General features: G+C 38.9%; 3 protein-coding genes across 3 annotated transcripts; all 3 read right to left on the bottom strand.

Annotated features, from left to right (window-relative positions):
* Positions 1–4732: 4732 nt before the first annotated feature.
* LOC149939210 (uncharacterized) lies at positions 4733–5402 on the bottom strand. The gene is made up of 2 exons (XM_090179051.1): positions 5231–5402; positions 4733–5070 (listed from the first exon to the last, which is right to left on the bottom strand). Exons 1-2 carry the CDS (start codon positions 5400–5402, stop codon positions 4733–4735), a joined length of 510 nt encoding a protein of 169 aa, XP_090035177.1.
* Positions 5403–10134: 4732 nt separating this feature from the next.
* On the bottom strand, positions 10135–10617 carry LOC149939209 (uncharacterized). The gene has a single exon (XM_090179050.1). It carries the CDS (start codon positions 10615–10617, stop codon positions 10135–10137), a length of 483 nt encoding a protein of 160 aa, XP_090035176.1.
* Positions 10618–10949: 332 nt separating this feature from the next.
* Positions 10950–14714, bottom strand: LOC149939208 (uncharacterized). The gene is made up of 2 exons (XM_090179049.1): positions 12689–14714; positions 10950–12613 (listed from the first exon to the last, which is right to left on the bottom strand). The coding sequence occupies exons 1-2, from the start codon at positions 14712–14714 to the stop codon at positions 10950–10952; spliced, it is 3690 nt and encodes a 1229-aa protein (XP_090035175.1).
* Positions 14715–24159: the final 9445 nt, after the last annotated feature.

Genomic DNA, 24159 nt, shown 5'->3' with positions numbered 1-24159 from the left:
AAAACTGCAACGTTCACGCCCCCCAACTTGTTAAAATGCCACTTAAAAATCCCGTTTTAAAATTCGAAAAAATTGATTGGCTTCAAAAAGTAAGAAATTCTTTCGAAAATTCATGAATTTACGTACTTAACACATTTATTTTTAGGTTATCTACGTCATTTAACCGGATTTTGAATCTATAATTGACAGAATCCAGTCTTGTTTACCCGATTCCTCACTATCATCAACAACGAAACTTTCGGAACACGTAGCTTTAGTTACGTCGTAATAGGACCCGACGGTATTTATATTTGGTTTAATTAAAAAAAATATTTTCGCTACGACTTTTACTATTATTATTACAGGAAAGCCATATGCCCCTGTTACGTATAGAGGAACCGAGGCTTTCGTCCTTTTTCTTGAAAATTTGTTGATGGAACGGAGCACCATCACCGAATTAGTGAAGGAAAATATTCCAATGAATCTCACTCCAGTTGAAGAAGAATTGTGCCGTACCGCGACACAATGTTACGTGTGTCAAAGAATTCTTACGCAAGATGATCCGGCAGTCAGAGACCATTGTCATAATACCGGTATGACTTACGTATTTAATTATTTTAGACATAAATAAGTTAACACGTAATTATAATAATAAGGACGTTTCCCGGGAGTCGCGCGTAATTCTTGTAAATGGAAAGTAGCGAGTAGGAAAGTTCACGCCGGTCATCATTAATAATTTATCACGGTATTGTATTTTTTCATTCCAATATTTACGAAACTATAAAGTGCTTATACAAAATGTCAGATACGATGCCCATCTAATCATGCAAAGGATTGGGTTGATCAAAAAAGAAAACATTTCCTGTATTCCATCTAACGCCGAAACGTATTTCAGCTTCACTTTCGGCCGCCTCCGTTTCATTGACACTATTCGCTTTATGCCCGCTAGTCTCGAAACTTTAATTTCAAATTTAGCCACTGGAGGTCATGATAAATTCTCCATCTTGAGCTCTTTCTATCCAACTAATCAAATCCCGTATTTGCTCAAAAGGTTTACGTATCCCTGCGACTACATGAGTGACGTAGACAAGTTTGAAGAGACAGAACTGCCCCCAAAGAGTCATTTTCCGCGCTATGTGTGTATAGTTCTACGGTCTAGATTGCGCGCACGCGTACACCTACATACAGTGTGTCAGAATTTATAGCCCGGTGTACCTAGTAACAGAGACCAAAGTAAAGTTGGATCTACTCATCGATATTGACATGCACTTGTTTATTGAACGTGGCATTCGATGAGTAGTCACCGCTACGTCACCGAAGCCAATTAGCCCTACATCCCCGAAAGCTACGACCCCAAGAACGAGCGTAATTACATCTTGTACCTCGACATAAATAATATCTATGGGTTGGCCATGGTCGATTACCTACCCACGAGTAGGTTCGCTGGGTTCCCGTCGAAGACTTTTTCGACTACGCCCATAAACTTATGCTTACATTATCGCACGAGTCTCCCTACGGCTTCATTTTGGAGGTCAACTTGGAATACCCCACTGAACTGCATTATGAACACAACTGCTACCCCCTCGCACGCGAATTTCAAAGAATAACCGCGGATCAAATTTCCTCCTATTACAAACTGATGCTTCAAAGATTAAACATCCCCGCGAAAGACACTCTGCATAAGCTCGTCCCTAATCTCAACAACAACCTCCACACGCCACGCTTCGATTTCCATGAAGTTGTAAAGAGTTAAATATCACAGTTTTACTATTTGTTTCGACAAAGTCATAAAAGTGAAACATATCTGGTGAGTTACCGTAGGAGTCAAACATCTCGGCATTTGTATTATTCTTCGAGAAATACAAAACTAGCCAGTGCTAACCATCGTCATTCGACGTATCCGTGTTCACGATATATAGAGATGGAAACGTCGTCACGAACTTTGGTAAGTATCTGGTGAAATTATCGTTCTCCAAAATTATCGTTAGCTGCATTGGGCCCATTCTAGTAAAACATTACGGTTCGGTTCTTATCAATTTCAATCAAACTCTGGAATTCCGCGTAAACAATTACGGCAATCGTTTCGGGTAACGCGGAAGTGCATTTAACTTCAAGCCTCAAATTTCCGTTTTTAACAAATTGAAAATGAGAGGCATTGTTCATTAAATCGGCGGTCAAATCGTAGACGAAAAGGCATTTTCCACCGGCATAATCTTCGCGACTAATTTGATTTCCCTCGTCAATGATCCACTGACCCGTTTGAGGAAATTGGTCTACGCTTGGATGTAGCTATGCTCCGCGAAGTTAGGTGTATGTGGTTTATGTGGTACGCTTATGACGTCGACGAACAAACCAAAGTGGTTCAAATTGAAATCCTGGAATTTATTTGGCGATGAATTAAGCTCACCCAGAAGCGCGGTGTGCTCTACCATCCCGATTACTTTATTTAGAATTTATCCAGTAAAGAAATGATCTTGCACGACGCTCATGCTGCCTTTCGGAATCGAAAACGACATCACTTCCAATCGAGAAATGGGTACTTCGCTCTCGACATTTGTAAAACTTTGGCTTGTGATAGTGCGATTTCTGGAATTAACTTGACTTTTTTAAATACAACGAAGTCGATTTAATGTCCAATTTACGTCAGAGTGTGAACAAAATTCAGTATTTGGTTTCTCAAAAATAAATTTTAAATCTACCAAGTTCAAAAGGAGGCGCGGATGTAGACAAATATCTAAAAGAAGAGCGGCGATCATATCTATAGTTCCCTTTTGAGCGGCGAAGTTGGCTCTTTGTAAGAAACCTTTATTATTCACGAAATCGTTGAACTCGTACGCCGTGTCGCGATAGAATAGGCCGCTGGTAAGATGACTCGTTTAAGCAGAGTCTCCAAATGTTAACATAGTTTGAATCGTACTTTGGTACGTCTAATTCTGAGCGGAAGTAGTAACTGATTTTTCGTTTAAAAATAAATGGACTTTGGGAAATAGACTGTGCAAAAAACAAATTGATGGGGGCTACATTATCCGCCGGGGTCGTAAGCACTCCCGCCGGAGTGACAACGACGGCATTAAGGTAAGATCCCTTTTTAATTTTAACATGTTCCGGAATGTGAAGTAGAGTTTGTGACAAGTCAATGTACGCTTCGGAATTCCAACTAATGCAAAACGTTAACCCTAAAATGTTAGTTATGCTGGAAATGGGGTTGTATTCGACGCATTCGCCAGCGATAATTCCCGTTTGCGTTAACGGAACTTCGAAAAGGTCCAATTCGGAATTCACGCAACCACTAGAGTTCGGATGTATCAACGCCATTCTAAGACTTTATGAAAAAACATCGGTGTAAGAACGGCACGATGCTTTCATCTTCTTGGTTTTAACTCGAGTGACTTTGCACGATGCTCTACGCCAGATCCCACCATTTGCGTAACGGCCTCCGCGGCTGATAACAATGTCTCTTTACCAGCGCTCTTAGATTGGGACACCGCTAGCGACGTCAAACACGACTTTTGCCCCAGTATCGGGAAATTTCTTCCTATAAACTGGGCTTCGCGCTTCAAAAGCGGCATGGCACGACGAAATGCCGAGGCGACTATGTTACCCAATCCATAGCCTCTCTGGACACCCACGCCACGATACACGGGGATTGATCCGTATCCAGCCTGATTTAAATAGTACCTCTCGTAATCGTCTACGGAGGAAATATATTGCGGACGTCTCATGATGTTCGTCAATCGTTACTTTAAATTAAACCAGGGTTGGCAAAAAACCGGCTTTTTAAAAATTGAAAAATCCAGTATGGTTAAATCCGGTTGTAAGCGGTGGTTTAAACCGGTTAACACCATTAATAAAAAATGATCAAATTGCTTATATCAAGCCCTCATTGCTCAAATTGCCCGATTTCAAAATTAAGTTTTTGCGCGTGACAGTACCTTTACATTGTGAGGTATAGGAGACTTATTTACCCGATTTTATACCCTAACATGGCAGCGTATTTTCACGCTCAAAATTAATTTTAAGATACCCTAATTGCTTATATGTTAGCACTCATTACTTGCGACAAAAAGTGAAGGTTAATTTTTGTCAATGTTTCTAATTAATTTCTCAATTTTTTTTATAAAAAAGTGGTTTTAACCATGGATTTTATTTGGTGGTTAAATCCGGATTAAACTAGGGTGGTTTAATCAAGTCTGGCTGGCTCTTGCCAACCCTGAATTAAACTGAAGACTACTTTTTCCCAACACTCGCTTTTATAGAGTGAGCCATGCCCTTCGCTTTTAAATTGCACGTGGTTCCCCAAGTCGTCCATAATATTAATTTCGATAGTTTGTACGATGGAAGAAGCGGGGAGCAGGTAATGCGGACGAGATAATTCAGTATTCCCCGTCTTTTCATTTCACATTAATAATTCTTAAAAGATTGACGTTCCTGTCCCCCACGATCGTATTTTCAACGATGTCAGAATAAACAAACAAAGTATCTAATCCCACGTCCATATCTTCGGTAAAGGGGCTAACGATGATTAAGTTATTTCAAATTCACCGTGTAAACCCCAACATCATCGCTATATAAACTCTCCTTACCCGTTCTTTTTTAATATTGTTCTACGTTCTATGATAACTTATTTCCGCTAAACCTACTTCATAAGGTCCATTCAGCTGAAAATTATCCGGAAGGTAAGCTCTGAATTTGCTCAGAGTATTACCGGGAAAGTAATTCAGCGAAGAATCGGATGGTAGAATGATATAGAAACTCATTCTAAGTCTACTTCTTGAACCCAACTGTCAAATTCCTTCACCCTTCCAGCGTACGAGAAACTCGACTGAATGATCAGATTTCCGTCGCCTCCTGAGCACTTTTTCAATTTGAACGCTCTAGTGTCAACATCTTTCACCACCTTTTGTACTTCTTCTTTGTAAAAAAAATCCAAAATGGGCTCCCAATCTAGCGCCTCCAGTTTATATACCGGCGGCCGTCTCGGTATCTGCTTAATCACTCGAAATAATTCTTCCGAGTATTTCGGGAGATATCCTTTCTCGAATAGTCCTTTGTTTTTGCTTATTTTGACAATGTCGCCAATTTCGAGTCGTACTTCACAAATGTTTAAAAATTATTTTCGAATGTTCAGGATTTACATTGCCGTTTTTACATTTAATTGCTCGGTGATAACTATTTTAATACGCGCTAACGAATTCGTGAAGCACGTCAACGTACTTATAAATATTATCCCCAGTGAAATATCGATACATACTCAATTTAAACGATCGAATAAACCGCTCAACGATGCTGGCTTTCACTTCAGAGTTCGTCGTGAAAAATTCTATTCCGTGAGGATTTAGTTCAGATTGAACGGCTTTAGAAACAAAATCATTCCCGTGGTCACTCTGCATTCGCTTTGGTTTCCTATCACCATCTAAAATCATTTTTAGCGCGTTCACTATTGTCTCCTTTTTATTTATCACTGGTTCGACGTAAGCGTACTTACTATAAAATCAATATAGCGGTACCCATTGTTTAGTCTGGAGCTCAATGAGGTCGGCTTCACATTGATCGTTAAGGCCGTACCTTGGTTTTGTAAAAATTCCCTCGCATTTTTCAACGTAACTTTTCAACCCTTTTCTCGAGCCGAACGATATAGTCCTCGAACGCCAACGTACCCGCTTATCCGTCATTAGTGTAATTGATGTGTGGATGTCGTGATCCACGGCGAACGACAAAGCGTTCCACCGCGAACGACAAAACGTTCTAATTTGAACAAAGAAGGTTTGTTCAATATAGAACATCTAAGTTCAATATTGAACAATCAACCATCGTTCTTTATCGAACGAATATTTTTGTTCATATTAGAACAAAATGGCGTTCTGTTACAGGGACCACCTTCTGAACGGCGATTTGTTCAAATTAGAACAATTTTTTTTAACAGTGCAGCGCAGAGTTCAATGGCAGGTGCTCACAGACGACGAGTGATTTTATTCCGAAAGAAAATGCTTCTTGTTCTTTTTCATTGTTCTCAGCTAGTTGCCCAAGTTGTTACTTTTTCAAGTCGTATTTTTCATTGAAAAATACGTCTATTTTTTCGCCAACGCTATTTGTACGTTTTCGGTGACGCTCTACAATTTTCTCTTTGACAATTTTCTTATAGCACTTAGCGGTTAAAATTAAAACTTTCAAAAAACGAGAATATATTTTTCGATTTAGAAGCAATTTTCGGTAGAAAGTGTCCCCCGGTACGTGTAATGTACAGTACAAATTTCAACTTTCCAGAAAAAATCACTCTTTCGAGAAAAAAAACACCGTGTATATCACTATAGTGGGGGTAGTCTGCGTAAATATGGTGCATTTCAAAGAATGGAACATCTATAAGTGCTTTATTAACATAATCAACGAGATATAGTAAAATAACTTGTTACAATGGTTGATATAAAACTATAACTGTTAAATGACAAGGTTTTTCTTTTATCTTAAATCCACTATATAGCCAAACAACTGGGTTGGTAAGTTTGCTAGATAATCCTATTTTGAGCCTCCCTGCTTCATGAAAAATTGGGCCACCAATGTGAACAATAATTAATAGAATAGTTTATTGTTATCTATGCACGATATCGAAATGAGTGATAGGGCATTTATAAAGAAGCGTACAAATCTTGGTTCACTCAAGCTTTGCTTCACAGTCCGAGCAATGAAACTCGAAACGAAAAGGGCCCCCTAACTTCAAGCCCCCTCAGTTGCGGGGTCTTCTGCACGAATGCTATAGCATTGCCCCGGTAACTGTTTATCTGGGTCCACAACACGTTTGGTAAATTTAAAATGACGTCAAGCAAAACAAAATACCTGGCTTTGGAAATTTTAATTAAGAATTCCCGAGTGCACGTGTTACACAAGGCTGGCATATAATTAAATAGTTCTAAATACTTTTAACTTCCTTTTACAGTACTTTAATTGTAATAATAAATATATTTAAAATAAAAATCTGTTCATTTTAAATAAGGATTTTTAAATTCGCTTCAATTTGGCTCTCAACTAGCGAAATAGTTTGAACGGTGTATCCGATTGCAATAAGAGACCCATGAACTTTATCTGTGGTTAATCGTATTTTGTCGATGAATAATCCGACGCGGCTAAACAAATTCAAATGGATAAATTTCATTATTCTTTTAAGTTAAAATGTGTAATGTAGAAAATATTATTTTATAAAAATATAGACTTATCTGATAGATAAGGTATTTTTGGCATGGCTTTCTCGGATGAAAGACGATAAGTTATAAGCGAAGTTTTTCATCCGTAAATACGTATCTGTTGTTATTTTAATAGTCATATTATTTATAGAAAATATAACTCAAAGGGGGTTTATCCAAACGGATAAAACTATTTTAAAGAACCTTAAAATGTTACACATTTAACACATTTGAAAATATATTCGTTTGTTCGTTAGCCGAAATTAAAGATAGAGGTACTTGGTTTATCGGATAACCATCCCGGAATAAATTGTCAAAAATTAAACGAATAACTCATGAATATGATTAACCGATTCCGAGCACTATTCTCAGCGCCAAGTTCAGTGTCGTTTGCTCACAGAGGACGAGTGATTTTATCCCGAATGAAAAGCGGTCTTGTTCGTTGTCATCGTTCTCAACGCCGCGTTCAGTGGCGGTTTCTTACTGAGGACGAGCAATTTTACCCCAAACGTTTTCATTGCACTCACCGCCAAGAAAAACCGCTTTAGAGCATTGTCGCATCGCATTCAGGGGCAGTTGCTAACGGCTCGATGAAGAAACTAATCGTTTAAACTTAATTATAATAAAATCGTTTTCTTTATAAATTTAAAATAGACCTTACCCGTTATTACTGTCGAAGGCCCTAGAGGTCGTGGGGGGGGGTGGAGGGCTTGTGTGCGTCGGGGTTACAGGTTCGTTTAATGGTTCGTTTGTTGAACGAATGCCTGCTGCCCGTCTCCACGCCAGAGTAAATGTGACCAGTCCACCATTGTCTTGAACTGGGGGGCCCCTGGGGTCACTGGGTCCTTTGATCTTCACTCTACATTTCTTGACCTCCCGGCGACGGTATTTGCAAAGGTCGAGATATCCTACTTTAGTCCTTAGCTGTGCGGGGGCGGGTTCGGGCAGCCCGTGGTCCCACCTTTTGACGGGCCGTGATGAGGGCTCTATTGCTGACGTCTGTGTTGTATGGTCTCTATGGGTGCCTTATAGTAGGCCGCACGTTTCGCTTCAGTGCATACCTGTCCCTACTTGATTAGTCACATGGGCCGAAGTAATGCCTAGCGAAACAGCGGGGTTTAAATTTATAGAAGAATGTCACATATAGCAAACAAACGCCCTCATCGTGGCCAAAAAAGGCGACACCATGGGCTACCCGGAACCCACCCTCGCAAAGCTGATGACTAGAGTGACTTATTCTTCCACGTCTTAGCTCTCCCCGAAAGGTTATAGAATGTCGAGTATGGATCGCACCTGGGGATCCAGTGACTACATTAAGAACAGTTCAGATAGGGATAGTAGACATCAGATTATAGTATTTATCCACCCCAGTTCCGCTAGGCACTACTGGGGGTACCACAAATTTTACCAATTAATTTATCTTACCACATTATTCATCATCACACATCCCACTTTTTCTTTTTAATTAAAAAGGTTAAAACCACAGCACAATGTACAATTATAAAAACCCTGAAAAAAGGGTAATTTAAGGTTAAAAAGAACTAAAACGGCAAGGAAGAATTAAAAGCGATAAAAATAACCAGCAATCAACCCGGACATACGTCCTCGAGGTTGCTGGTTATGAAGCACATAATTTTTTTAATACAATCCTCTTGTCTGCAAGCTTCATACCTCCAAGGTTGCCTCTAGGGACCAGATGGAGAGTGAGGGGAAATTAAATTAAATAGTGCTCAGAATCGCCTGTGTCTGACCCACAAACACAGGCAGGACTGAGAAGTGATGATCCTAAACTATGCAAGTAGCTAGGAAACTTGCCGTGACCACTGAGAATTTGCGTGGAGAAGTGTTTAGGGTTGATCGCATTGTCACCTACGTTAGGAATAAAATTCCTTGTAACGTTGCCTTTATTGCTGTTGCTCCAACTACTCTGCCAATGCCTCTTACGAGGAGACTACCCGAGGTGATAATCACCGATTTGGTTGAAACTAGGTGGGTATGTAGACTAGGGATGCAACGGTTCCACTTTTTTGGGCTATCTCGGTTCCGGATCCGGTTACGGTTCCTAAATTTTTGCTTTATCGGTTACGGTTACAGTTCCGGTTCTTAAAATTTTAATTTATCGGTTCCGGTTTCGGTTCCGGTTCTCAAAATTTAGAACCGATCGGTTCTGGTTCCTAAACGGTTCCTATACGGTTCCAGTGTGTTTAGTATTAATTAAAGTTAAATACACAAGCAATTCAAATGAAGTTAAAGATAAATAAAATCCACCAGATTTATTTATTTAGAATATAAAATTTGTTTTTGGTAAATTATATTTTAAAAATAGTAGCTTTCTCAGTGACGTAGCTATGGGTTCGGGGTCCTCCCACGAAACTGTTTTTGGGGTCCCTTATAATCATTAAGGCCGAGTCGCGATTATCGCCATCTGGAGTTAGGGCCAACATGTATCGCCCTCTACAAATAGATTTAACACGTACTTGCATGTTAAATATATAAAACGCTTAAAAATGGCTCTAAGCCTGAAATATTTTTGCGCGCGTATTTAGTTAAAATAGTAGAAAAAACTAAAATTATGTTTAAAATAGATACTTTTAATGTTAGTAAGAGATTAAAATGCGGATAAATACAGAATTGAATTAGGGTTACGGAGAGATAAAAATATATTTCTTTTTGACGGTTGCTAGTACGTTTTTTTTTATTATTTTTTTGCGCGTGCACACTTTTTTTTTAAAACCACTGTCAGCGCGTGCTCATTATCTTCAATCTTTTTCATGTGACGCAGACAAAACATTATGTATTTTCTAATTCTTTTTTTTAGGTTACGTTTGCAGTATTAAAATTACGTTAAATAAGCTAAATTTACAATACGGACAGAGTCAAATTTAGTAACAACTTAAAACAACTTTAAGTCTATTTTTGATTTTTTGGGGAATATATTTTTACAACACCCCGCGATGAACTTGTAGAAGTTCTTAACATTTCAGTTTTGTTCGATTGGGCATAACAAATTGATTGCTCTCTTGACGACTGCTCCACCCGCTATACGCAGATTGCAAGATCGTACGTGTCCATCTCGTCCTGGAAATGTTTCGCGAATTACGGCCAGCTTCCATAGATGTTTCGGTTGGTTAGCGTCTGATAGAATAACGACATCTCCTGGTTTAAATTCTGGATCATCTGTGTTTTTTATTCGGTGTGCTGTTCTTAGGTCCAAAAGGTACTCTTTTCGCCACCTTCTCCAGAATTGTGTTATGAGACTTTGACGATGTCTCCATCTCATTTTGATATCGTTTCGAGTCGGTTCGTGTGGAAGGTTTTGGAAATTTTGATCCGGCAAGCATGTTAGACGTCCGCCAATTAGGAAATGTCCTGGAGTTAGGGGACTTGGGTCTTGGGCGTCGTCGTTGACGTACGTCATTGGGCGGGAATTAATCACCGCCTCAGCCTCTTTGAGTATGGTCATTATCTCTTCAAAGGTTAGTAGCGCTTTTCCAAAAACCTTTTTGAGTATGGTTTTTGTAGAGCGAACCATACGTTCATAAAAACCCCCCCACCAGGGAGCTCGTTCCACGATAAATTCCCATTTTATGCCTTTTGTTCCGAAGAACTTCAGGACTTCATCTGATTGAAGATTTTTCCACAAAATTTCCAATTCCTTATTGGCTCTGATAAAGGTTTTTCCGTTATCGGATATAACGACTTTACAAATCCCTCTCGTCGCTATAAAACGTTTAAAGGCTAATAAAAAACGCTCTGTCGTTAAGTCTGTAACAAGTTCGAGGTGTAATGCTCTTGTTACAGCGCATGAAAATAACGCGATGTAGCATTTCCTATTTTCCTTTTCTTCGGGTGTGTTGCGCTTCTTTCGTTCTTTGGTGTCATTGACGTAGAGAATTGGGCAGCGAAGTCGACTCCTGTCACCTGAAAGGGCGGGGCTTCATTGACTCTTTCTTTAGGAAGTGGCGCTTCCATAATTGTTGACGGTCTTGCTTTGAATTTTTTACAAACCACGCATTTGTTTAAGACGGATTTTATTTGTTGTCTCCCTTTAATCACCCAGAATTTATCTCTTAACTCAGTGAGCGTTTCAGCCGTTCCTTGGTATAGTAAATTCAAATGAGCTTTAATTATCAGGAGTTCGGTAAATTTCGTATTTGGCGGTATTAAGATCGGATGCTTCTGGTCGTAGCTCGCTCCTGATTCTTGTAATCGCCCTCCAATTCGTATTATCCCCTTGCCATCGAGGAATACGTTAAATTGTTTTATGTTGGAATCCTTAGGGATATCTTTATTTTGCTTGAGGAATTGTAGTTCACGCGCGTATTTTTCTTTCTGCGTTTGAATTACCCAATAATTTTCAGCGTCGTTAAGTTCTTCTACGGTCAAACGGCCAGAGATGTTCTTATCGGGCTCTTTGATGTATTTTGTGAATCGCGCAAAAATCGCCGTTGTTCTAATTACTCGGTTTAAATCGTTGAAATTGTGTAATTCTAGAAGAGGTTTGATTGATTTCTTGATAGAGACGGTCGATACGTTGGCTTCGATCTTCTCGTCATCTTCGTTTACGTCGGATTCGTACTCTTCTCTGGAATTGATTGGCCATTCATTTATCGGTCGTTGAAGCCATTCCGGTCCGAACCACCATGATCTACCTTTGACAAGTTGATCAGCCGATAATCCTCTGCTGGGGTGATCAGCCGGATTACTTTCCCCTTTGCAGAGATTCCAATTTTCAGGGTTGGTAAGTAGTAGGATTTCTCTAACGCGGTTCGCAACAAATGGTTTTCTTTTCTTTTCCATTGTGATCCAATTTATGGTTATTAAAGAATCTGTCCAGTAGTAGACCTTCGAATCTTCAACTTCAAAAAGTTTTTTCATACGAGAAGTTAATCTGGATCCTATTAGAGCAGCCATAAGCTCCAGCCTTGGTAAAGTTAGATTTATCTTGCTAGTCGGCGCGACACGTGTTTTGGACGTTATCATACTTGTTCTTATTTCGCCCTTTTCCGTTCTCATTCTTAAATAGATTACCGCTGCATATGCGCTTTGTCTCGCGTCGCAAAAGCAATGTAACTGATATTCTATGACCCTTTCGTTGTTACATGTCGCCTCGTAAAATCTTGGAACTGTTATTTTCTGAATTTTTGGTATTTCAGAACACCATTTACTCCACTTTTCGCTCAGTTCTATGGGTAGAGGGTCGTCCCAATCCTTTTTTGCTTTCCACAACTCTTGTAGGAGAATCTTTGCTCGGATTGTGAACGGAGAAAGGAATCCCACAGGGTCAAAGATTCTTCCGATCGTTTGTAAAATCCCTCTTTTCGTTGTTTTGGAAGTTTCGATGAAGTTTATCAAGTCTTGTACCTCAAATCTGAAAATGTCTTCCTGATGGTTCCAAGAAATACCTAATACCTTCAAGGTAGAAGGAGCGATAATGGATTTGCCTTCGGTCGCTTCGCCTCCATTCCAATTTTCGTTATCCCATCGTTGTCTTAATTCGGGGGAATTTGTTTACCATTTACGTAATGGCATACCTCCTTCTTTAAGAATAATTTTTGCTTCATTTGCATGTTGGTATGCTGATTCCTTGTCTTTTCCTCCCGAAAGAAAGTTGTCTACGTATAACGAGTCGTCCAATTTCTTGCAAGTTTCAGGATATGTTTCTCTATACTTTTTCGTGTGAAATCTTACCGTTGCGGCGAGTAAAAAAGAACTACACGTCAGTCCAAATAATACTCTAGCCATTTGGTAACATTTGATCGTGAGGTCACCTTTAAGATTTTTTTCGTCATTTTCGTCTACCCAGAGAAAGCGTACGTAATTTCGGTCTTCTTCAGCTAATGAAAGTTGCAAGAATGCTTGCTGTATGTCGGATGTAAAAGCAACCTTGAAATTTCTAAATTTGATCAGTATGTCCAGTAAGTCTGGATTCAAGTTGGGACCAGACTGAAGACAGTCGTTTAAGGAATTTGCTCCTTTAGTGCGCGATGAACCATCAAATACGATTCGTACTTTTGTCGTAGATCTATTTTCTCGAATCACAGGCTGATGTGGCAAGTAAAATTGTCCATCTTTGTTCTCTTCGATAGAAGGGACCTCCTTGATTATACCGTCTCGATCATAGTCTTGGAAGATTTCTTTGTACGTTGCGAAGAGATGTGGCTCTCGTTTGAATCTTTTGAACATGGAGCGTAATCTTCCATTGGCGTTATTGTAGTTACTTGGAAGGTTTCGTATTTCGTTCTTCCATGGTAGCTTAACTTCGTATCGGTTGTTATTGAATTTGATTTCGCTTTCGAAAAAGTTGACAATCGACTCTTCAGAATATGATAGCGATAATCCGTCTGCGTCTTTTATGCCCAGATTTTCCAATTCCCAAAAACTTCTTAACTGTTTCGAGATATCATTCACATCGTCTCTAGGCGTTTCGTTTGTTTCTTGGATGGCCACGTGTTTCACCGTTGTGAATTTCATTCCCAAATGCATGCATGAAATTGCCGATCCTGATGTGAATCCGGAAAGTACCCATCCTAGTAATGTTTCCATGAGCATCAGATCCTCGTTTATTCTCTTGGTTTTTCCAGTAGCGATCCGCCAATAAAATTCCATGCCGATGAGGATTACCACTTCGTTGTTGTCGTTGGTGGTCTCCTTCGTAATCTCGTCAGCGAGATGCAGCCCGTTGAGATTTAAATTGTCTTTAAAGTTGCGCCCAGGACTTCTCAAATTTGCGGAGCTTACGGTTTCGGTTTCCAAGGCTTCGATCGCGATTTGATTGCCGTTAATGGGATTTTTCAGGGAGAGTTTCACTCTGTCGAACGTTATTACTTCTGGTGAGTTTTTCCCAAATACGTATACTTGGTGAGTCTCCTCTCCAATCTTTTCTAGATCTACGGATCTAGCTACGTCTTGACGTATAAAGGTGACTTCGCTTCCACTGTCAAGGAAACAACGAACTGGTGTTTCTAGACCGTCTTTTCCTAGTAGAGTTGCTCGGGCTGTTTGTAGCAGTACTTCTTTATGTTCGTTGTCTCCTGAAGTCGATACAGGAGTAACGTTCTTAACGGAAGTTTCCTTGGATTTTGCAAATTTAGCGTAGTCTTCGTGCATGTCTTCGTGATGCCATCTGCCGCATTTCGCGCATTTCACGTCGTTTGGACAATTTCTCGATCGGTGCGTACCAACTAGACATTTAAAACATTTGTTTTTCTTACGTAAAATGTCTTTTCTCGCTTCTAATTCCTTTACTTCGGGACAGTCGATATTTTTATGGTTTTTATCACAGAATACGCAAGAATCTGATACTGCTACTGTTAAGGTTGATGATGAACTATTGTATCGTTTCGACGGTTGTCTGTTACTCGAGTTGCTAGCGTGGTTCGGATGACTCTTCGAGTCTCGTGAATCCCGTTTATCTTTTTCTTTCCGTTTTGAATATATAAGGGCTCGTTCGCGGCTCTCTATATCCTTTCTGAGGAATCGCGAGAGTTTTGATACCTCCCAATCTTCTTCGTCGTCTTTCAAACGGCTGAATGCTAAGGTTAAATCATCCGGCAGCATGCGCAAGATAATTGGAATTAAAATGGCATCGTATCTGTCCGGTCCCCATCCTAAGTTATCGAGGCATCTGGTTTCTACTTCGCATTTATCGTAGAATTTTCGCAAAAGCTACGACGTCGCTAGACGATTCCACGGGTGTCAAGGCCAAATCTAAAAGATTATTCATGTGGGCGTCGATAATGTCGTCCTTTCTTCCGAAACGTTTCTTGAGCAAACTCACGGCCGATTCGTAGTTTTCCGCGGTATTGCTAAATCCTGCGACCACAGGCGCGGCGTTTCCTCCCAATAAAGATTTCAGATAGGCAAACTTGATTGGTGCGTCTAAGTTCGTATTTTCTATGGATGTTTCGAATTGTCCCCAAAAATCTTCCCATTTCGATTTATCACCGTTAAAATGTCCGATAGTGATTTTTGGTAAATGCATAGCCGCGGCGTTATTTCCGCTTACGTTTTCTCCGGTTGGATAATTAAGATTTCGGTTCGGTGGTAATCTATCCAGTGGCCTTAATCTAGCATTAGCTCTTTCTTTACATTCGAAAATCTTATCGAACGTTACTTCGTTATCTTCTATTTCCGCATTCATTTCGTCTTGGTTCGTTATGAATAAGTGTACGTTACGGTTATACTCTTTCAACGTCTCTGTTTTCTTGTGAAGTTTTCGTAACTCGAGAGTGAGCGTCGGTATGTTTATACCTAACGGATCATTCAACATTCCGTCTATTATGTTTACGGCCCTTGTTATCACTCCTTTATAACTTGACTGCTTTCGTATTACGGAGTCTTTCGTTTCCGCTGGTAAGGCTGCTTCGCCCCCTTCTTCGTTTGGCATTTTCGTTTCGTTACGTAATTCCACTAACCCTTAAACTTGATGTTCGTAATTGAGACCGTCGATTGATCTGTTGAATTTCGTTGCGTTATCAATCTAAGGTCCCGGGTTTCGGCACCATGAAATATTTTTGCGCGCGTATTTAGTTAAAATAGTAGAAAAAACTAAAATTATGTTTAAAATAGATACTTTTAATGTTAGTAAGAGATTAAAATGCGGATAAATACAGAATTGAATTAGGGTTACGGAGAGATAAAAATATATTTTTTTTGACGGTTGCTAGTACGTTTTTTTTATTATTTTTTTGCGCGTGCACACTTTTTTTTAAAACCACTGTCAGCGCGTGCTCATTATCTTCAATCTTTTTCACGTGACGCAGACAAAACATTATGTATTTTCTAATTCTTTTTTTAGGTTACGTTTGCAGTATTAAAATTACGTTAAATAAGCTAAATTTTCAATACGGACAGAGTCAAATTTAGTAACAACTTAAAACAACTTTAAGTCTATTTTTGATTTTTTGGGGAATATATTTTTACAAAGCCCAAAGCGAAACGATTAAGATAAATCACGGCAATCAGCGTCTGGAGCATTAAAAACAAAGGATCTGGTAGAATTTGGAAGTCTGGAGTTCAGAATCCCAAGTCCGACCAGTGTTATTGATTAAGATCTTTAATCAAAGATTTATTTATTTAGAATCACGAAATAGATTACTTAATGTAAAATAATTAAAAAATTATTGCTACTATTATCTCGTAGGGAACTCATGTAAGCGCGTTATTTGTTTATTCAATAAAGTAGGGTAAAAATGAAATCTTCTGTTTGAAAATTCCCACGGTTTCATCGTTTCAAGATGGGGGGGGGGAGTAATGATGTACTTTCAAGTTTTGGGGAGACATTGCTTTCCCTTGCGCTCCTCATTTCAGGGGTGTAGGAACGTTTTAGAAGTTGGAGGGGGCAAAGAGAAACGAAACGGAGGTCTAGGAGCTTAGCCCCCGATGTAGCGTAAGTAGTCGGCCGCGAATGTCATTAAGGCATTAACAGTAATAACAGTTATCATACGAAGTGTATTTTAGTCTTTAGAGTCGTTTAAAAATTTAAGATACACAAATCCACAATAATGAAATGAGAATGGTTTTGAATTTTTAAATGAGTGTAGCTTCACCGAATGCATGTGTTACTGTTTGACTACTATGTAAATGGGCGGGAAAAGACACATTTGAGCTTCTAAAAGCTTTATATGCTTTTAAATTGAGAATTTGAGCTTTGAGGATTTCAAATGACCAAAAAGTTGATGGGGCAATAACATTAGTTGCCCCTCCCAGTCAAATTCTAGGGAGGGGCATTGCTCCCTTGGTTCCTACGCCCCTGCCTCATTTCATTGAAAAATATAAAAACGGGATTTCTATGACTCGTTTTGATTTCAGTTGAGTATACCGTTCTAAATGGAGTCCATATTATTTCGTTCAATAAGCATTGTCATTTGTGAAATGTAAGCAAATGCATAAGTTGAAATTTTAGATTTTCTAGACAAAAACTACCCAGGCCAGCGATTATATTATGAAAACGAATTAGCCTTACCTTCACAACTTTAAATCCAGAAACACAACTTAGTTATTAATTTACAAGATTTAACGATCTGCTCGAGGGGTCGGACACTTGCCATTATTTTGTACGGGATTTAAGGATTTCGTAGAGATTTTGGCGATTTTATCATTACTTGTTGAAGTGATTTTTAGATTTCAATGTTAATTTACCATAGAGAGAGTTAAAAGATTTTGAGATTTTAGACGATTGGGGTCCACTTGCGCAGTTTTCATTTGCGCAGTTTTCGTTTGCGCACGTTCCCAATTGCGCGTTTCCCATTTGCGGAATTGCTATTTGCGCAGCTCCCCATTTGCGCAGTTTGTCATTTGCGCAATTTACCGCTTGCGCGGGTTTCTCGTTTGCGCAGTTTCCCGTTTGCGCGGTTTCCCTATATGAAAACGGTGCCTACGCGCCTGCGGCGCGCCCGGCTAACCTAACCGTTGCGCGCTTCGCACGCTAGCCTTGATATAACTACCTCTTTATGACAAACCTGCGCAAATGAAAAACCTGCGCAAATGATAAACCGCGCAAATGATAAACCGCGCAAATGGAAAATATCTGCGGAAGTGGAAAACTGCGCTTACGGAAAAAACGCAAATGAAAAACGCGCTAATGGAAAACTGCGGAAATGGGATACTGCGCAAATGAAAACTGCGGGAATGGGATACTGCGCAAATGAAAACTGCGCAAATGGAAAACCGCGAAATTGCATTTGCGGAAATGGGAACTGCGCAATTGGCCCATTACCTTTTAGAAAAAGTGTACGGGATTTTGGTAAATGTCCGGCCCCTCGGATCTGCTATAAAAACATGTGTCTCGATACTTTTCAAACTTCAGTATTTTACTTTCATTATGTACGTTGTTTGGATATTTATGCGACGGTTATTGTGGTTGTATTTATAAAGTTTTGGGCATGCCTGTCGAAACATAAAGAAATATATGAAGCAAGTAAAACATTAACTTGAGCTGACAAGAGAAAAAATTAGACGAGGCCTCGCGCGGTTGGACTGTACACAGTCCCAACGGCAATTTGGGGGCCCCTCAATGGAGCGCCCCCCCCCCCCGCATCTAAAAAAATAGATCAAAATTGACAAATGAAATGTATTTTATGATATTTTGATGAATTTTGGTCAATTAGATCAAAATATGTAAAAATTGATCAATTGTTATTTTCAATGGGACAATATACGTACTGTGTTGTCAAAAACATTTTCGGTTGCCATGGCAAAACTAATGCGCATTGCAACTTTTCCCTTGGTGAAATTTCATGTTACCATAAGGTTTACATACCCACCTAGTTTCAACCAAATCGGTGATTATCACCTCGGGTAGTCTCCTCGTTAGTAATGCCCCTCAAAATATTTTAAATGATACCCTTATCGGGTATAACGGATTGGATCACTTGATTCGTTAACGCGCCCTTGGCCAGCGCATCCGCTCTCTTGTTACCTAGAATACCACTGTGTGCTTTAACCCAATTAAGGGAGATTCTAGCTCAATGACTTAAAATCAAATCCCTAATGTTAGCACACATTCCATTAAGGTTGGATGGATTTCCAATGGCTCGTAGAGAAGATTAACTATCACAATAACGAACCATCGGAGAAGATCTCTAAACCTGCATTAGTGGGAAGAGCGTCTCCACTGGAAATCTCTACACGAGAGGCTGTGTGCCTTGCCCAAGGGTCACCTGGGTAGAGAAAATTTCCACCTCTTACATTGTAATCACAGTGTTTAGCTCCCATATGTTGGTAAAAAGACCTTCGTCATTTACAATGTTTCCAATCGGGGTTTAGTTGGTTATTACCAATAACGCATCGGTAGATATTGTACGATACGCATAGCAGACTCTATCGCTGTCGAAGTGGCGTTATTAATAATGGCTTGATGCAATTTAGGTGTTTCGTAATTTTTACGAAAATTTGCAAACGCGATATCTTCTCAACCGTTGGTTGTAGAGGGATAATTTTTCCACTTTCTAAATATGCACCGACCATTGGGAATTCAAAAACGCGCTAGCTAGTGCCGTAGAATCAATATTTAAAAAGGTTTCAAAAATGAGTTTTGACGGTTCCCGTCAAACTATTCATTTTTGGCGGATGAAACCAATAAATAACGAAAGATATTGGAAAATAAATAATAGTTGCAATTGGTTTCATCGATCTATCTATTATAGATTTCTAGCAGATTTAAAAAGTGGGCAAAAATTTCACTTGTCGAAGACTTTTTAAACAGAGTGTACAGTTATTCAACATTCGACCAGCGTCGTGATTCGCAAGTTCAATGATAGCTATTCTCTGTTTCACATTTCACGTGCTTAAATATTTTAAAAAATTCCAGTTATTACACACTCGTTTTGAGGTTGCTATAGTCATTTTGATTTTATTTCGGGATGGAAATCGCGGTATTTTCTGCCGGTATGATCCCCCGTTCGCAGACGATATTCATACGCGGTATTTGGTTTCATGTCGTAGAATAAATAACCGTATGGTTTCACCACGGCTTGACGAAACGCGTCAACAACGAATTTGGTATTAGCCAGTGAAATTTGTTTAGCGATATTTAGCACGCTGGAAACGTCTCTAGCCGAACGGAAAATTACGAGATATAGGTACAGGGAAATTAAATTAAAACCAGTGACCAAAGTTGTAGAGAACGTCGTTTCCTATCGAATGGGATATAGTATGCCATAGTGCGCCAGCGCCATCTAGAGGAAATAAATTTAATCAACTTTGCATGTAATAAAATAGTACATTTTTCGATTATTGCTCCACAATGGCTAGGTATAGCACGTTTTTGATACAGAAAAATGTTTAGACATCACAATTTCAAAAAATGGTATATAAAATATTAATACGATACCACCATTAGGCTAAAACCTAATTCTGCAAAATTGATGGAAAACATTTTTAGAAACGAATTGAATATAACAGCATTATTTACTTTGTTCATTATACATCAATATATATAGTTAACTAAGGTTCTAGTGTTACATTTGTTGTTACTAAATATTTCTTGAATAAAAACTGGAAAGTTTAATATTTTAGTACTACCAGAAGTACAAAAAGTACATGAACCGAAGTTTTCAGTTCATATACTTATTATACGACTCAATATAGGTAGGGATTTTTTCGATAAAAATTAATTAATTAAAAATTACGTTGAGAACTAACTTTAGAAGAGTTGGTTATATATTTATTAGATCATCCGATTCCTTTTCGTCTTCGTATGCATTTAGACACGAAATACCACTACATTCTCCGCACATTGCAGAGCAACTCATCCCATATCTCCTACAGGTGCAAGTCATACCACAATTGCTAGTTTTACAATGGCAAAATATCATCTTCAAAATTTTGTCTGGAGCTGGAGGACGGCCCGTTTGAATGGCGATTAGCAATTCACCGTTACTTTTCCAGCCCCACTCTTCAGGAGACAGTTTTATTCCGATCCATTCTTGTGTTTGAAAATATACTCTTTCAATGTGGTATTTGGCCGATTCGGTTGTAGGAGGAAGGGTAGCTAGCTCGAAAGCCGTTTTTATTTGTTGTTTTGATACAAATTTGTTGTATAGTAAATACCGGTGTTGGTTTAATGATTTGGTTTTTAACCCGGCTCCGTAAAGTTTAAAAAAAATCCTTTCTCCAGCTTTGTAAAGAGCGTGTCTGTCAGGATTTTCAGTGTTGAAAATTTCCGCTTCTTTCACTAGGCTTTCATTGTCTCTAAACAACTTTAAAACTGTATTTTTGCCTTTTTTGTGGAGGCTCGATGTAGTATCACATCCAGAAAACGCGTGGATAAAAGCCATAATATTAGATAGTCTACCCAATTTATGATTTAATTTGAGCACATTTGTTATTTTGTCGGATTTTATCCCTTTTCCCGGTCTTAACATGAATAAATTTTTGTTAATCACGTGGAAAATTAACAAAACCAAGATATCTGAATCGTCGGCAACGACATAGACTGAATTTACTGGATTATTAATCTTGATTGCCGCAGATACAATCTCGAAGTCGGCGTCCGCCGCGGCTTGAATTATTTGAATATCAATTTCTTTCAAGTTTTTCGCTAGTTCGCTAATAAATTTGGATTTGTTTTCCGAATTTGATAAAAAGTCACTCTGAGGCACATTGCATATTAGACCTGGTTGAATCTTAACATTCGGGGAAAACTTCCCTCTGCGTTGCTGATCTACACTTTTCGTACTCATTTGGCTGGAGTTGTAACCATCAAATACAACGATGACATTTTTTCCTTAGTTGTGCTTGATATATCGGATGTATTGCTGGATAATATCCATCCATGTTGCGGGGCGTTGCCAAACGACTTTGTGGAGCAAATGGCCACCGTCTATAATATACGAATCTTGATCGTTTTTCTGAAAGGCGGTGGAAGGATTATCAATTTTGTCAAATTCTTTCAAGATATTTGATTTTATAGATTTTCTTATCAAGCCATGGACAAAAATCGAAGTTGGATATGTAGATAATTCGTAGCTAAACCATTCTTCAAGCTGAACTGGGCTAGTGTTCGTACAAATAATTCAATTAAAAAGTTGGACAGGATTTATACTGACAACATCGTTGTTTATTTTGAGTGTCTTTTTGTTGGAAACTGAAAGAGTCTTAACTTTGTCATTTCTTTTTACTTTTAGGTTTCCAATGGTTGTACCAACAATTGTTTTGAACAAACCATGACCAATTTCCTTAGCAGTTTCGCAATTAATTTCATTTTCTGCAACAATTCCATTCTGTAGAGAAACGAGACTGGAGCCTAGATCGACGGAAAATGGACTGTGTTCTTCAAACCAGCTTCGAATTTTGGAAGGGTCTAGTTGATCACGTGAAATTCTCGACTCTCTAATTTCAATATGTTGTTCACTTGTTGAAGAATTCACTCCAGCTAACTCTTCGATGGCGTTACTAATGGCAGAATACAGCGGCATCGCGGAAATCCATTTCGCCACGGTACTATCCTCGAAACCTCGGCCTTGCGTTAACCCTCCTTTCATTTTCAATGCGCGTCTTCAGTTTTGTTCTATGACCATATCGGACCAGGTACCGCTCCAAATTTTATCCGTTCCCCGTATTGTGAAATTTCCACATTGAGTAAATTTCATAAAGTCAGCTTCACTCATTTGCTTGGCCATCTTTTCAATTTGGCTTAAATACAAGAGAGTGGATTTCGCATAGTGAATGTGACCGGTGGGAAAAAAATATGAAACCATTTCTTTTAAACAAGCTACATGAAGGTTCCAGTTGCCGGTTCTTTCGGCAAATATGAACAGTTTAACCAAATTAACCATTTCCATGTACATTGTCCAAAGCTTAGGAGTTTTCCCCGAACTCTTGAGAGTTTCCATCGTACGTTTGCGCTTTCCATACAAGGTTAGCAGTACTTTATTTTCAAGATCTTCTTTCTTTGGAGTTTTATATATTGCAAGTAAATCTAAATCGTTCAAATCTTCTTCATTTAAACCAGATATTTTCCATACTAAATGATGTAGCGTCTGCTCCGAGAGAAAATGAGCTCTAACCGCCCTTGAGTATACATCTCCGTTCATCATATGGATTATTGAGTTTTTCGCGTAAACTGTTTCCCACGCGTTTTCTAGTCCGCTACAATCCATAATGTATCCTATTGAACCCAAAAATGACATAAGAGTGTGAAATCCACCCAGCCGTACTATTATATCTGATATTGGGTTTTCACTTGAAACGGACTCAACCGTAGTAACAGCTTTGAAAAACAGAGGTTGATCGAAAGTTACCACACATACACTTTGATTGTATTTCTGACTTTTTTCTTTGGCATAAACTAGTGCGGAGTGTATAGAGTTTAAATTTCCAGGGTCGAGATTAATGAATGGTAAGGCTGACACACTTGACTTTTGGTAATCTATCTTCATACACGCGCCAGATACATAGCCACTCCAAGAGACTCTCGACTCTAATTCAAACAGATCTCCCAAAATAAATAAATAATTTAGCCTATTGATATTTTCATTTAACTCATGAGGTTTCAAAATGTGTGAGTAATCTTTAATTACTATTTTCAAGAGTCCGTTGAGCCAGCAGATTTATAGTTAGTGACGGGAATTTTTCCGAAATCTCCCAATTCGATGGAAGAAATAACCGCTTTAGGTCTAGGTATTTTCATATTCATTTTAGTCGCGTTTTCCTCCCATGGAATGAAATGTACCATGCCCATCGAGTGTTCGCACGTTAAAATCGGCTTTATCAAATACAAATTGAATAAAAGCACCTTCTTCGTATTCTACTTCCGTGTTTACAACAGCTGACGATTCGAATTTATGGGCTTCTTTGTAAGACATACATACTCCTTATTTAGAGAGTATATTCAACATATGTTTTGAACCGTACTTTCTGTGTAAATGTACTGCTAGGTCAAATAGAACTGGTGAAATGTAAGATCTCGATCGAACTAAAGACATGATAATATTTCCCAAGGTCAACGATTTTGTATTTCTTTTCTGATCATTTTTATTAACACCAAGAAGTAGGTTCAAAAAGCATTTCAAACTGTCTGGTAAATAATTTTCTCCTCCATTTAGAATATCTTCTACAGATGGATAAGACTCGTAGTCAGATACTTGAAGCTTGATGTCCTCTATTAAAATTTTTGCTGCTGTTTCAACTATCCTTAGTCGTTCTGCGTTCTGGTCAAACTTTTTGTCTTTGTACCATTGGTCGTTCACGATGGTCTCTATCGTACCTTTAAAACAGAGTATTCTTCCTTTTCCACGATCTCCAGTGATTACAATGCTATTGCCGAAATATACCATTAATTTATTTTTAAAATGTTTTTCCGTCCAATTAATTGCATTCTCTGGTAAGTAGGAATTAATTTGAGTGTAAAGCTCCGTAACAGAAAATTGACAGAGATCAGTAGATTCTACAAGAAAATTACAAAGCTTTTGAAATGCTTCTGTCAATTCAAGTTTCAATGGTCTTCCGGGACGTCCTTTCGCTTTCTCTCTCCCGAAAGCCGTGTCACATACTGTGTGGT

Source organism: Leiobunum rupestre, chromosome 6 (genome assembly GCF_980474605.1).
Source record: "Leiobunum rupestre chromosome 6, qqLeiRupe1.1.hap1, whole genome shotgun sequence".
NCBI lineage: Eukaryota > Metazoa > Arthropoda > Arachnida > Opiliones > Sclerosomatidae > Leiobunum > Leiobunum rupestre.
This window is presented reverse-complemented; position numbering and strand designations above follow the sequence as displayed.